The sequence below is a fragment of the Xiphophorus couchianus genome, chromosome 13 (assembly GCF_001444195.1).
Source record: "Xiphophorus couchianus chromosome 13, X_couchianus-1.0, whole genome shotgun sequence".
In the NCBI taxonomy this organism is placed as follows: domain Eukaryota; kingdom Metazoa; phylum Chordata; class Actinopteri; order Cyprinodontiformes; family Poeciliidae; genus Xiphophorus; species Xiphophorus couchianus.
Genome location: NC_040240.1, coordinates 2,233,448 through 2,247,265, shown reverse-complemented (window position 1 = coordinate 2,247,265; position 13,818 = coordinate 2,233,448). Strand labels below are relative to the sequence as shown.

Below are 13,818 nucleotides of genomic sequence, written 5' to 3'. Positions count from 1 at the left end.
TATGTTCAGGACATCATTTTCTTGTCACTGCAACTCTCCATCTGGCGTTCAAAGTTTTTCTTCTTTAGATCTGTCTTGTGCAAGAACTTATTTAGCTTACAGCTGCAGCGTCTAGCATTTATATAAAAAACTTTTTTTACCTATTTATTCAAACTGTTGCTATGTTGTCACCGTTTAATATGTGACAGATAATCTGAAAAAAGCTGTTCTGCTTCCTCTTTGTGGTCATACCGTCATCTGCAGAAATATGCAGCTCAGTCAGAATGAACTAATCAGAGCAAGGAGGAGGGTCTTAGCGCTGTTCATCAATTCATGTATGTGCGGTAGCTGTGCTAACGGTGAAGAAACAACTTATTGTGACAGGGGAACTTTTTATCTGCTGTGGCCAGGCACAACAGGCTCTGGTGAGGGGAAATGAAATATCTACAACATAACCATCAACTAGGAATGTATTCTGTTTTTTCTTTAATTACCTGATGATAAACTTAGATAGAGTTATGATGGTATCATAATAATTAAAGAAAATGTTTAAAACAAAACTGATTACAGTTCTGTAAAATAAACCAATTTTGATAAGACTAAAAACCACCTCATCCCAAGATTCAAACCTGCAACAATTTAGCTGAATTAACATAAAAAACAGATTAATCCTTTTTCTGTGTCTTTCTGTCTCTCTCTAGTGATGAATAAAGGTCAGTGTGTGACCAAGTATTATCGGTGGATCCAGAAGAACGGTGGTTACATCTGGATCCAGTCCAGTGCCACCATTGCTATTAACGCCAAGAATTCCAGTGAGAAGAACATCATTTGGGTCAACTATGTCCTCAGGTCAGACAAGACTCACTTTTGGAAATAATGAACAATAACTGCAGTAATACCCTCTCATTTTGAATTATGAATTGTCAATAACAGTTTTCCTGTTTTTCCTGACAGTAATCCTGAGTATAAAGACACACCCATTGACATTGCCCAGTTGCCAAATCTTCCAGAGAAAGCCTCTGAGTCCTCCGAAACCTCCGACTCTGAGTCTGAGTCCAAAGAGAACTCAGGTATGTAAGTGATAGCAGGTTGGAGGAACAGTTTCATATGATAAATCTAGACTTATAGCTGAGAGACAAAGGAAAGAAAGAAAAAGACTACAAAGTAAAAAATTATTGAAATGTTAAATAAAATGTTTGGGTTGTTTTTTGTTTTTTTTCAGTGTTTTATAGTTGGACCATAACAGAGATGTTTCTACATGTATAGAAAGTCTTGAAGAAAACAAGTCAAACTTGAAAATCCAAGCTATACATAAGAGAAGCCCCAGATATTTTATCAGTTGGTGCCAGTGTGCGGTCTGTTCCAGGCTGAGCGGTGGTGTGTGCCAGCAGCTGCAGGGACTGGGCTCACTGGCAGCCCAGCCTGCTGCCGCAAAATGACAACATGATAAAATGTGCTCAGACAAAATACACAAAGCTCTGCAAATTTAACAACTTCTCAAAATACTTCAAAACATTTCTAAACAGTGTAGAGCAGAATGTATTTTTGAGAACAAAACACACTTGTATTATTCCAAATATGACTTAGAAAATGGGCAAAGAATTAGAAATAAATACTAGTGATAAATGTTTATTCCTTAAGAGAGCTTTGTTACCAAGTTCAAACACCTTAGAGACACTGACCTGTGGAGCCAGTTGGCCTTATAGACACATTTTATGTAATTCTGTTGATGTGAGTTATAGTTATTAGTTGTTCTTATTAGCTATTAGTTACTAGCTGAATATATAAATCACACACACACAAATACATTGTTCTTTATTTTTGCTTTTGCCTTTTTGTGCCTCTTGGTTCTAGTTGTACTTTAATCTTTGTAAAGATTAACTCGTATAAAATGATTTTTCCTCTGTGAACCAAAACCTTAATTTGTGTCCACATCTTCAGTGGACGTCCTCAACATGATGCTTTCAGATTCCATGTCCGCAGCCTGCCTCAGGACATGAGAAATATCTCCTGGAGGAGCTAAAGATTATTGAACAGAAACCTCAGCCAGACACTCTGAGGGCTTCTGTTTGGGTTGGTGAAGTCATTATTACAAAATAGATCATCAACCTTTAACCCATGGTGGATTGGTTCCAAGTACACCTGTCTAAACTGAGTGGTAACGACAGAAGTTGGTTTGGTATGTTTTAATAGAACCGACCCGTACCAAACCACTGTTGGGTCCAAAGGAACACTCTGGTACAGTGAGAATGGAACTACACACAACATAGAATAGAATAGAATTACTTTATTCATCCCAGCAGGGAAATTATTTCACATTTACAGCAGCATAGAGACAAGACACACAACAACCACCACTGAGTAGCAATTGTAGACAAAATAAAAATAAAAATAAAATATAACATGCTGTCAATATAAAAAGCAGCTTAGAGCAATCCTTGCAAAGATTCAAAAAATGCAGATACAGTATGTATATGTAAATATATGTACAGCAAGTGTGCCACAGTGCAGTTGTGCAAAATTGGACTGATTAGTGCAGAGCAATGATTTAGTCAGTCCAATTTTGACATGAGCCATTGATTGTCACTGCTTGCTTCAAGCACAAGACATACCAGTGTTTGCTCTGGCATAGTGCTGCTTTAGGCTCCTAGGTTTGACCTCACTTGCCTAGTGAGAATCCAACTGTTGGTGGAAATGCTCTGCTGAATATGGGGGCTCATAAAATAGCACACTGAACCACACTGACACGGTGAAAAAGTTTAAAGCAAAACTGATTGCAGTTCTGTAAAAAACGATATGTGCTTGCACGTATCGTGGGTTTCGATACGGCTAAAACCCACCTAATCCCGAGATTCAAATCTGCAACAATTTAGCTGAGTGAAGGTATAAAAAAAACAGATAAATCATTTTCTTGTGCATTTCTGTCTCTCTTCCACATAACACCCCTTTGTCTTTTCAGCATTAAGTTTCCCAGGAGCACCCCATAATCCCAAAACGGTTCTACTTTCAGGTCATTTGAACAGCTGTTCAGTAAATAAACACAGGTGACCATGAGAGAGCTCATTATGTGGTCAGTTACTTCAGAACCTTTCAGTTGCTCTGAGACTGACCTGTCCTATTGGACCCAGTTTGTCATGGGAGACCCTACCTGCTCCTGACATGGAGCCCATAATAATTAGTCAGAGTTCTAGCTAACACTATATTTGTTGAGTTGGAAATCTACACAAACCAGCAAAGGCGATAAAACATTTTTTTATGAAAGCCTTAGAATCAATAGTAATTGAAGCATCTTTAAGGGAATTCATATTGCTTGAGCAGAAACATGCAATCTGCTGACACCATTACCTTCCTATGAGCTATTGTTCACAACTTCAAAAACACATCCTAAACATTATTGTTGCATCATATCTTTGTTACAGCCAACACTAAGTGACTTAGAGCTTACACATTGTAAGTGAATTTAAACCAAGACAGCCCCTCCACTTCGAGCATAATACTATCAAATCCTAAGCCTTTGTTGGCACAGTGGAACTCAGGGCCAGCTGGTATTTTTGCTAGAGGATAGAGATTCTGGCAGGCTGCTGGCTGTAAACTAATGCCAGCTGCAGCAGGAGGGAGCCAGCTTCAGCAAATGTCCAACAGGCCCAAGGTGCTCTGATTCAACATGTTCAAAAATGAAACAGATGCCCTTTGACCTTTCTGCAGTTAGATGGCAACTAACATGAGAAGATGTGTCTGTTTTCTTTACAGCTGTTACAGATAAACCGACACCAAAGACTAATTGAAGCCACACAAAGAACATCTCCCTGCTTTAGTTTGAAATCCTCTCTTTTAGTTTCCATCATGCATTTAGCTTTTATCTCCTGTGTTTGCAAATGCTTACAAAAATGTTGCAATACCTTGGAAGTCAGACTGAAACAATAGATCTAAAGATTTACCACCACTGTGCATCTCTGTGACTCCACCGCCTCTCTGTTAAGGCAGCTGTCTTTAGTCCGCACCTGAGCTTATAGGCAGCATGTCAGTCGTGTTGTATTCCAAACAAGTTGTCAGTAAAGCAAACAAAATCTCTGGATGTTCAATAAATAGATACATTGATTAAAGAAATGGTAAATGAATTATACAGAGATGTTTTTTCCACTTAATCTGATTTGCTTTCATCCAAACTGATTCATTAGGCGCTGAAAACACAGCCAACTGGGCAGTCCTTTGTTTGTGCTGGTATAATATGTGTATTGTTTGTGTGTAATTGGCTGGACAAAACCAACATGACTAAACAAAAACAGATGGTGAACATAGCAAATACAGAAAATAAATTCAATTCAGAACAAATCATCTCAAGACACTTTACAAAAAAGGTCAATTCAATTATTATTATTATTATTATTATTATTATTATGATGATGACGATGATGATGATGATGATGATTATTATTATTATTATTATTATTATTATTATTATTATTTACCTTTTTGTCAACAGTAAAATCCCATTGAGATTAAAAATCTCTTTTACAAGAGAATCCTGACCAAGACTGAGTTTACAGAACATTCACAGCAAAACACAAACACACACATGCCAATCACACACACACATTACAATTCATCCTAGTTATCAAACAGTGTTTTAAGCTCAGTTCATTACCCAAATTAGTTCAAAAGTTTTTATCAAATCCGTGTTAGATAACTTGTCTAATATTTTTATTTTAACCATCCTATTTCGTTTTAACAGACAATGAAAATACCAAGTCTGAGGGAAAGCCAGGCCACCAAGCAGAACACAGAGAGGATCCAGAAGCAGACAGTAAACGTCAGCAGCAACCAGGCCAATCACATTGCTCATCCGAGGAAATGAAGAACCATGACGACGGAGACAGTTCAAGTAACCCTGAAAGTCAGGACAGTGATGACAGCCTGGAGCCTTCAGATGGGGAGCAGGAACAGGAGCAGGAGGTGGTCCGAGGAGAGGGGGGAGGACTGGAAGGCAGGTTGGGGAGATTAGCTGGACTGGGAGCGCTGGAGGGACTCAATACCATCAGTGGACTGGGTAGTTTGGGAGGGCTCCATATTAAGGTAGAGCACTATGGAGAAGGAGAGGAAGAACTCCACAACTCACACATCTCTTCATCAGAGGATGACGAAGAAGAGGAAGAAGAGGACATTGATGAGGTAGATGATGAAGGAGTACAAAAATGTGATGATGCCAGTGCTGGCAGCAAGCTCCAAAAAAGGCGGAAAAGGAGAAAAGTGCAAAAATGGGATGGAACACGAAGCAGAAGGCTTCGTCTTTCCACAACTCCCCCCAGCCCAGTAGCAATAGGCGACTCTACACCACAGGCCAATCCCTCAGGGGCCACCTCCATCACTTCCACACCGCTTCTAACTTCGTCCGACTCCCCAAACAGCACAGGAACCACATCCTCTGTTCTTAAAATCAAGACAGAGATGGCAGAGCCTATAAACTTTGACAATGACAGCAGCATCTGGAACTACCCACCCAACAGAGAGATTTCCAGAAATGAGTCTCCATATAGCATGACCTCCAAGCCTCCTGCTGCAGGGAGTCAGGAGACATTCCCTTCCCCACAGGGTGGCTCTCTACAGGTAGCCATCCCTGACTCTGTCCTCACCCCTCCTGGACCCGAAGGGGCAGCAGGTGGGGTGAGAAAGCCTCCATACAACGGAAACTCCGCCTCGTCCTCTTCTTCCACTGCTACGAGTTTAGCTCCTCCTTCCAACACTTCCTCCGCTGACCCCCTTTCCCCTCCACTCTCTGCATCCCCCCGGGACAAGCAACAAGGTACTCCTACAACATCCTCAAACTCTTCCTCATCCTCCTCTTCAAATTCAAGCTCTTCTTCACTGCTGTATTCTGGGGATCTTGAAGCACTTCAGCGCTTGCAGGCTGGTAATGTGGTCCTTCCGCTGGTTCACCGCGTCACGGGAACTCTGTCTTCTACCAGCACCACGACGCCTCGTGTCTACACCACCGGCACCATAAGATACGCGCCAGCAGACGTCACTTTGGCCATGGCACAAGGGAACCTCCTTCCCAATGCTGCCATGAACTTTGTGGAGAGCTCAGGGTTTGGTCTGGACCCTAAGACGCCTATGGAGATGCTCTATCATCATGTTCACAGGCTAAACATGTCCGCTGCAGCAGCTGCAGGCCCTTTTGTTGGATCCCCAGCACCCACAGTTGGCAATGGCAGCTTGGGAGGCCAGATGTCAGCAACAGCCAACGTTTTCACCACAGCGGAGGGACTTTTCTCAACGCTACCGTTCCCCGTGTACAGCAATGGGATCCACACTACGCAGACAACTTTGGAAAGAAAGGAGGATTAATAAAATACATCCAAGACCGCATTACTGTGCTTAAAGAATCAACAACTGTTTCTAACTCAAAGACTACTCAGTAGTAAAAAATAGTAAGAAAGAATTTATCAGCGTGGAGCAGCACTGTGTTTCCAAGATGGAACAAAAGACAGGAACTGTCAAACGTACTCTAGCACTTTGAGCAATTGAGCTTGTGGAAGACATGGGTGGCCCTCACACACACACAACCCTTTTCTATTGATTTTCTCTATCACCAATCTCTTTGCTTCCATTTATTGTAATCAACAACTTTTTTTTCTTACAACAGATGAACAAAAAAAAAAGCAACGATTCTTTACTGTAAAGAATTCCTTTTTGCCTACAGAGAATTCATGTTGCCTAAGGATTCCACTGGAGCCTGAAGGGGATCATTTTATGATATCACTTGTTTTGGTTGCATCTTTATGAAGATATTGATTGTGCATACTTTCAGGAGGTTGGTGCAGGTATTTGTGACACACTGAAAATGCTGTGCCTCTCCTTATTATGTGTCTTGATGTGATCAAGGCTAAAGAAAAAGAGTTTTTAACCTGAGAGGAGAGGGCAGCTGTCTCAGAAATAATCTTTTCACAAAAGGTTTTTGCGAATGTTTCTTGGTTGAGGGGACAGTAATCGATGCTTTTTCCTCTTCTATTTCTTCCTTTTTATGAAATATTCTAGCTCAGATGTAACTTTGGAATCAAACATTATACAGAAAAACAACAAAAAAAAAAAAAGCAATTTCAGCCGGGTAAAGACCTGTGAACTATCGAATGTTACTACAAGTTTCCTCATTTATCTGAGGAGTTTACCTACAGGTCTCACACCAAACATAACCTCCACTTCATCTACTCCCATCTCAGTCTGTCGAGCTTTTGTACCTTCACTCTGCTTATTTGACCCTTAACTTTCTGTCCACATTTTTTCTGGTAATTCTACAGATTTGTGGTGCTAACAGACGTCCAGTTACCCAGATTCAGCTGGCTGATGTGGGTACTGTAAATTCGGCCCTCCTGTCCTTCCTCCAGCTTGATTAATGTTTTTTTTATTACTAACCTTCAGGAATCTCAGAATACACACGGCAATGTGGAGCTGATCACTAGATGTTTAGGCTCTCTTCTGTTCTTTTTATTTCTGTATATTTGATAAGTGAGTCACTTTTAACTCTCAGTTAGACGGAGGCTAAATACTTAACATTGCTAACTTAAAAAAATGAATGTTGACAACCTTGACAGGATCTTGTTTTCCTGTTCCTTTAGTTTGTTTTTTGCTGTTCTCCTTTTCTTCCTGAACCAGAATCACCTCCACAACATTTTCCTCAACAATCCACTCTCTTCCATCCCATCGCCAGAACCTGTGATTAAAAACTACATATCAACAAGGAGATTGTAATAAAGACATGCATTTTCAATCAATCTGTCAAACAATCAATGTACAACAGGAGTAAAGTGGGATTTCCTTTATTTAGATGAATAAAAAAAGAGAAAATCCCTCTTCTTTAAAAAAAAGAAAAAGAAAAGGCTTTGTTTTTGCTCTGGTTGTGTCCTTCTTCCCCCCTGCCTCCTTTGCCAAAAAAAAAGAAAGAAATGCTAAGTTCACACATTTGGTGTTTTTAAAGCACTGTGATCCTTGCTCATTTGTAATTTTTTGGTAAAAACAGAAAAAAACATACTAAGTAATAACTCAAACTGTAATAAGCTATCACAGTGTCAATCTTTTGAAAGTTGACAGCCCTGTCTTTACCATCCCGTCATCTTATTACCCCGTGTGATTAAGCCGTAAAACCGTGTTACCGATGTGTTTAGTGTCACTGGCTGTCAAAACGTCTTTCATGGCAACTTCTCTGTGTGTGTGTTGACTATATGCAGTATATACTGAGCTACTGTAGCTGTTTTTGTCCTTTGTCTTCTCTGTGCTCTATCTCTAGTGTGGCGAAGGAGAGGAAGTGGCGTCAGAGGGAAAAAACTGTCAGCTGGATGAATTCTAATCTAAACTCTGACTCTCTGCTTCCTCCTCCTTCTCCTCCGTTTCCCTCTATCTGCAGTCTTAGTGAAACCAGTGGAGGTTGTGGAATTTCGTGTTTGGTGGCCTTTGCAAAAAAGAAAAAAAAAACACAGGAGTAAAAATTGGTAGAGTCCACCATTTACTTTTTGCTGCTTCCTTTTTGTCTTTGTAAAATTGCATTTTTATTTTCTAACCCTTCTCTCTTTCACTCGACTGTTGCTTTTTGCTGTTGTGTAGTCTTATTCAAACCTCTTTATCTTGTTGTCTTTTCTCTCAGAGATGAAAAGAATATTTAACTAGCTCAAAGGTTTATGGAGCCATGTATTTGCCTCTAAGGAATTCTGGGACAGGTTTCCTGCTCATGCACCCAAAAGAACATAATAAGAAATATTTATAGTATTTAAATTGTGTAGGAATAATATAATTTACATAATTTAATATAAAGTTGGATGAGGAAAAATCTGAGGAAGGACTTTAAATATACTCTGAGGTGAAGGTTAAAAACTACCACAGCCTGGACTGTGAAACATTTTCCCAGACTTCCTGGAGGTGTTTTCTGTGCTTTGGGTGTATTTCAATGGTCCGCACCAAAACGTCTTGAACTCCCAGTCAAATTTGTCTTTGGGGATCAAACTGACTTAGATAAGGGTTTCGAGGGATGTGAAAACATTCACAATTGTCTTTCAAGACACAATAATAAAAAATAAACAAAAAAAAAAAAAAAAAAAAAAACAATTTTAACAATTTCTATAAATATTAAAAGCAGGAAAAAAATTTCTCACTATAAATCTATTTTTCTAGGTGTTTTGGAAAACTGAACTGCATGTTTAGTAATTTTGTCCATTTACTGTGAACAATCCAATTTTTGATTTTTATTATTATTTTAGTCCAATAGCTGTAATTTTACTTCGTGTTTGATTGTTTTTTTGTTTGTTTTTTTTATGTCTGGAATATCCATTATGTGGATAAAATGGAGGCCTTTTGAAAGATAAAGGTTTGCTGAAGTTCAGCAGACCAAGTCTCTGATCCAGCCATCACATCTGGACAAACCAAACTGTCACGTCTTGTGTTTATCAGTGTTAAGTTTGGTCTTTTCAGGAGCAATTTCTTTCCATGCTCTGAATTTTAACATTTTCTATGTATGGATTCAAAGGCAATGGAATAGTGCGAGCATATAGAAAATACTTTAGCGAGTGTTCAATGGGAGGCATATCACAAATGAAACCAAGAAATACACCCAAATGTAACTAAACCTAAACAGCTGCTTCAAGCTGTTTTAATGTTTTTCTGTGTTTTTTGTCGAAAAATGAAAACGTTGCTGGTGATTTTAAACCCTAAAAAACCTTAATCACAGCTGCTGTCAAATACATAGTGTTTAAAATTTTCAAATATTGAAAAGTCATCTCATTCACCTGTGAAGAAACTGTGTCTGTGTTTTTAACTATTTCTTGTACAATTAAACAGATTCTTTTATGAGGAACCTGGTGCCAAGTAGCTGAAATACGGGAAAGCGGGAATCTCTTATTATCAGTGTTAACAGTGTTATAAAATTCTAAATACAAACAAATTAAAATATTAAAAAAGAGAAAACTATGCTACCATGGTTTGTATTTTTTTGTGTATATTTTTATTTCCCTTGTAAAGGAGTCCAAACCTCATGACAAACTGATGCTAACTGTGAGTGCCTGGCTTATTTTTATCTTACTTTGAAATTACATTTTCATTTATCATAAATAACGCTGCAAATCAAAAAATGTACATATTTCATTTTTTATAGCTATGTTCCTTTTTAAGTTTACTAGGTTCTCATCTGTTCAGAAGAACGTCACATACATGGTTGTCTTTCTGTAACCCAGTTTTGACCATCTTGCAGGTGCCATATTCATAATAAAAGGTTCTATTAAATTGGTTACCAGATTGCATCATTTCTTCTGTTCCACATTTAGCCATCTCACTCCTCACCAGACTATTAACACTTTAACTCACTGAGATGCAGGTTTGTTTTCTCTCCTTTCTCCTTCATGTTTTCTGATTGATGTTTGTGATCAGCAAGGCAAGTGGAACTTTGTCCTTAAGGTAATGTGGGGAGCTGTTTTACACTGGGTTCACATTTACAACCTTACATCTTCAAACAGCACCTCAAATTCTCTTATATGGGTTTCACAGCCAGCAGCCAGTAACTAGGAAATACAGAGATACTTCCTAGTACCTGTAGGAGGTACCTAGAGGTACCAAGTAGTGGATTATACCATCCAATTAAACCTGTACCTCTTACTCTGGATGTGGCTTCGCTCCGCTGTGAAGCCCAAAAGTTGCAATAAGCAAGTGTGAGAAATGAGAGTTCATACGATAAAAACTTTTTCAGTTCATTGCTTCTTCTGCGTTGACCGATACTTGTACTGCGACTCGAGCAAGAGAACTTGACTAAATAGGTTTCAAATTTAAATCCACATTTTGTGTGTTTGCATGGTCATAAATGCATGCTGACATCATTTATGTATAAATATATTCATATATCCACTAACATGACAATGTAAATATAGTCTGTCTTGGTTAATCTTTTTGAAAATGCAGACATTGTGCTTGTGGATTTTCCTGTTGGACTCATGTGATCTTTGAAGATTGATTCCAAAAATAGAACTATTTCTAATTTTGACGGATGGCAATCCAGAGGTGCTTCACCTTTTGCCTTTTGCTCTGGTTGACTGTGACTTTACAGAAATGATTGACTTGTGTGACTTTTACAGCCTGTAAATCTTTTCATTCACAGATGGAGCTTTTGTTTGTTCTGGTCAAGGTTTGCATAGATGCTGGAAAATAGTTTACTAAACTGATAAAAGGCATGGAGAAAAAAACACCCAGAATCTCTCATCAGTGTTCTTTAGGATTTAAATAGTGCAAACCTCTCCAATGAACTCCTATACTACAGACAGCGTCACATGTCCCAGCAGGAGTAAAAACCGGCTTTCAAAGATGCATATCTGGCTGTCTGCAGGGTCGTTTTGTGACTTTCTGATCATCACTGCCTTTATCTCATTCCAACCTATTGGCAGAAATTCAAATATCCCTGTGTTTTAGACCATAGGGGAGTGAATGGAATAGTCAAAGCAAGAGCTAGGTCTATGCTGAGTGTTTTTTAAGCTTCCGCCACTAACCTGAATGAGCTTTGCAGAACCTGTGACATCTTACAACTATTTTTGTGAGAACATGTGTGACAAAGACCTTTTGTGTTCACAACAACATTAAACTATGCGCAACTTCATATCTGAGGATGTTACGCAGTTCCAATGCAGTCCCCAAGAACTGACCGAGAAGCTACAGTGAGAAGCTTGAAGCATTTGGAATGGTCTGAAAGACATCGCTAATTAAAGGGGGCACCCCCACCCCCTTTAACCCCTGAGCAGAATCTAATTTGCTAGATAACCTTAGCATGTTCTACTGCAGGTTTGGAAAGCACCTGTTTACATCTGCCATTAACTTGTCCACATCTCCATCTGACATGGAAGGTCGTCAAACCTCCTGCTGAGGAGGATGTAAAAAGCCTCTGCTGTTAGCATGTTAAGTTTAACATGTTAAAACAAATCCTGGTTGGGTTAAACATGAACAAACAAAAGCACAGCCTTGTCTTGGGCTTCTGAAACAGCCCAGACAAGATATATAAGATAAGTCAGTCATCAAACATTTAGTTTTTGCTAAACCTTGTGGGTTAACATTGTGATTGAACTTTGAGTAGCTTTCTAAAATGTTACTAAATGTAAGGACGGTGACCTCTTATGACCTTGTTGCATAAAACCTACCTTCATTCTAATCTCAAAATGGCTAACGTGAAACATAAACTGAGCTAACCAAAAAGCGACGAAATCATTAATGTGTCTGTTTCTTCCATCTTGCGTCTAGTTAGTACTTCTCCAGTCTCGGCTGCCTTCATATCCTTTTTGCTTAAAACGCCTCCCGTTTCTTCCATCTCGTCCTCCATGCATTAATAAGTGGAGAGAGGTTAGTCATTGGACCCTCAGAGGGCCAACCAGCTAACTTTAAATATTTCACTCTATTTTAAATGAGCACACATGAATCATAGATCACAGCTAGTGCTGTGTGTGTGCCCATGTGTGTGTGTTGTGGTGCTCCAACCTGAAACTCCTTTTAATAACCTCTGGCTGTCCATCTCAGTGAGAAGGCCTGATGTTGAATTTAGATCCAACTGCGTCAGACGTTCACCGCAGGCGTAACGAGCAGCCTTTCATCACAGGCCTTGATGGACAGATGATGAAACAAAGCGTTAGAGATGAAAACATGGCCTGTTTTTCATCTCCACTTTCACATGGGCTCCTACTAATTCCCAACATGCAGAAGAAGTAAAAACATCATAAAAAACTGTATAAGTATTTTGAAGACAGACCAGGGCGTTACATTTTAAAGATGAAAGCTGATCTCTAATGGTGCTGCTGGGTGTCACTGGGGTTGAAAGTTCATGTGTGACAGCCAGGTACCGTAATTGTAAGTTTCATGCATGGATTTCTGTGTAAAGCATTTATATGTATTTGTTCAATTTATTTAATTATATTGTGTTGTGCATCAACAGTTAGCATAGCTAAATGTTTGATTTTAACATTAAAATCTACTGAACAGTCCAAACTCGTGATTGGTGAGAAGGCTAACCTTTTACTAGGTAAGAATGTTTATGTTTACATATTTTAAATGAATAAATTTTTTACTGTCAGATTCTGAATTTAAAGTAGAGTTCATCTGAATGGGCAACAGGCCACAATGGACACTAACTCACCATGTTTATCTCATTTTAAACTGCCACACGCTCCCTTTGTATTGCTTTTGTCCATCAACATGCTTTGTTCGTATTTTAAATATGTTGTTTTTATGTGCTCCATGGTACCTGCATGGAGCACTAGCCATCGCCCTGAACTTTGTTACCGCTGGCTTCCCCCTGCTGATCTGACTGGTGGCTCGTTGCTCAGTGCAGACATGGGACTTGTTGGAGAATCTCAGCTCAGTTGGTGGTGCTTCCCAGCAGAGTAGCCAGTGTTCAATTTGGATTTTGCTACTAAGCTCCAGATCACTTACAAATACAACTTTATCCCTAATGTCTCTTTCCAAATTCACTTCCTAGATTTGATGATGTTGAGAGAAACGTGGATTGACAGCAGCGTGTTCTCAGAGCTCCTTCATTCTGGCTGTTCGTTCTTCAGCTCCCCACATTCTAACAGATACAGTGCTGGGATTGCAACAGTCTCCAGAAATGATTGTTAATGCAGCATTTAGAGTGACTTTGTCTTCTTTTGACAGATGCTCTTTTGTGGATGCTTGTTGCTGAGCTCATATATCCTGTTGTGTGTGAGATTGTTTACTACCCACCAAAGTACAATATGGATTTTATTCAAGACTTTTTTGAGTTGAGTGCAGATCTGATAATCTTGTAAACTGTGATGGTTTTTAAATATGTGTTGCTCTGCTAAGTCGTTGGTT

At 39.2% G+C, this 13,818-nt stretch overlaps 1 protein-coding gene across 3 annotated transcripts in view; it reads left to right on the top strand.

Moving 5' to 3' along the window:
- npas3 (neuronal PAS domain protein 3) overlaps positions 1 to 10,249 on the top strand; it is a 281,452-nt gene extending 271,203 nt beyond the window's left edge. For all 3 annotated transcript variants that reach the window (XM_028035528.1, XM_028035530.1, XM_028035529.1), the window contains 3 exons: positions 681 to 828; positions 934 to 1,049; positions 4,712 to 10,249. In XM_028035528.1, the coding sequence (XP_027891329.1) occupies positions 681 to 828; positions 934 to 1,049; positions 4,712 to 6,324 (1,877 nt within the window). In that variant the 3' untranslated portion in view covers positions 6,325 to 10,249. The remainder of the gene's footprint in view (positions 1 to 680; positions 829 to 933; positions 1,050 to 4,711) is intronic.
- The last annotated feature ends 3,569 nt before the right edge of the window (positions 10,250 to 13,818 follow it).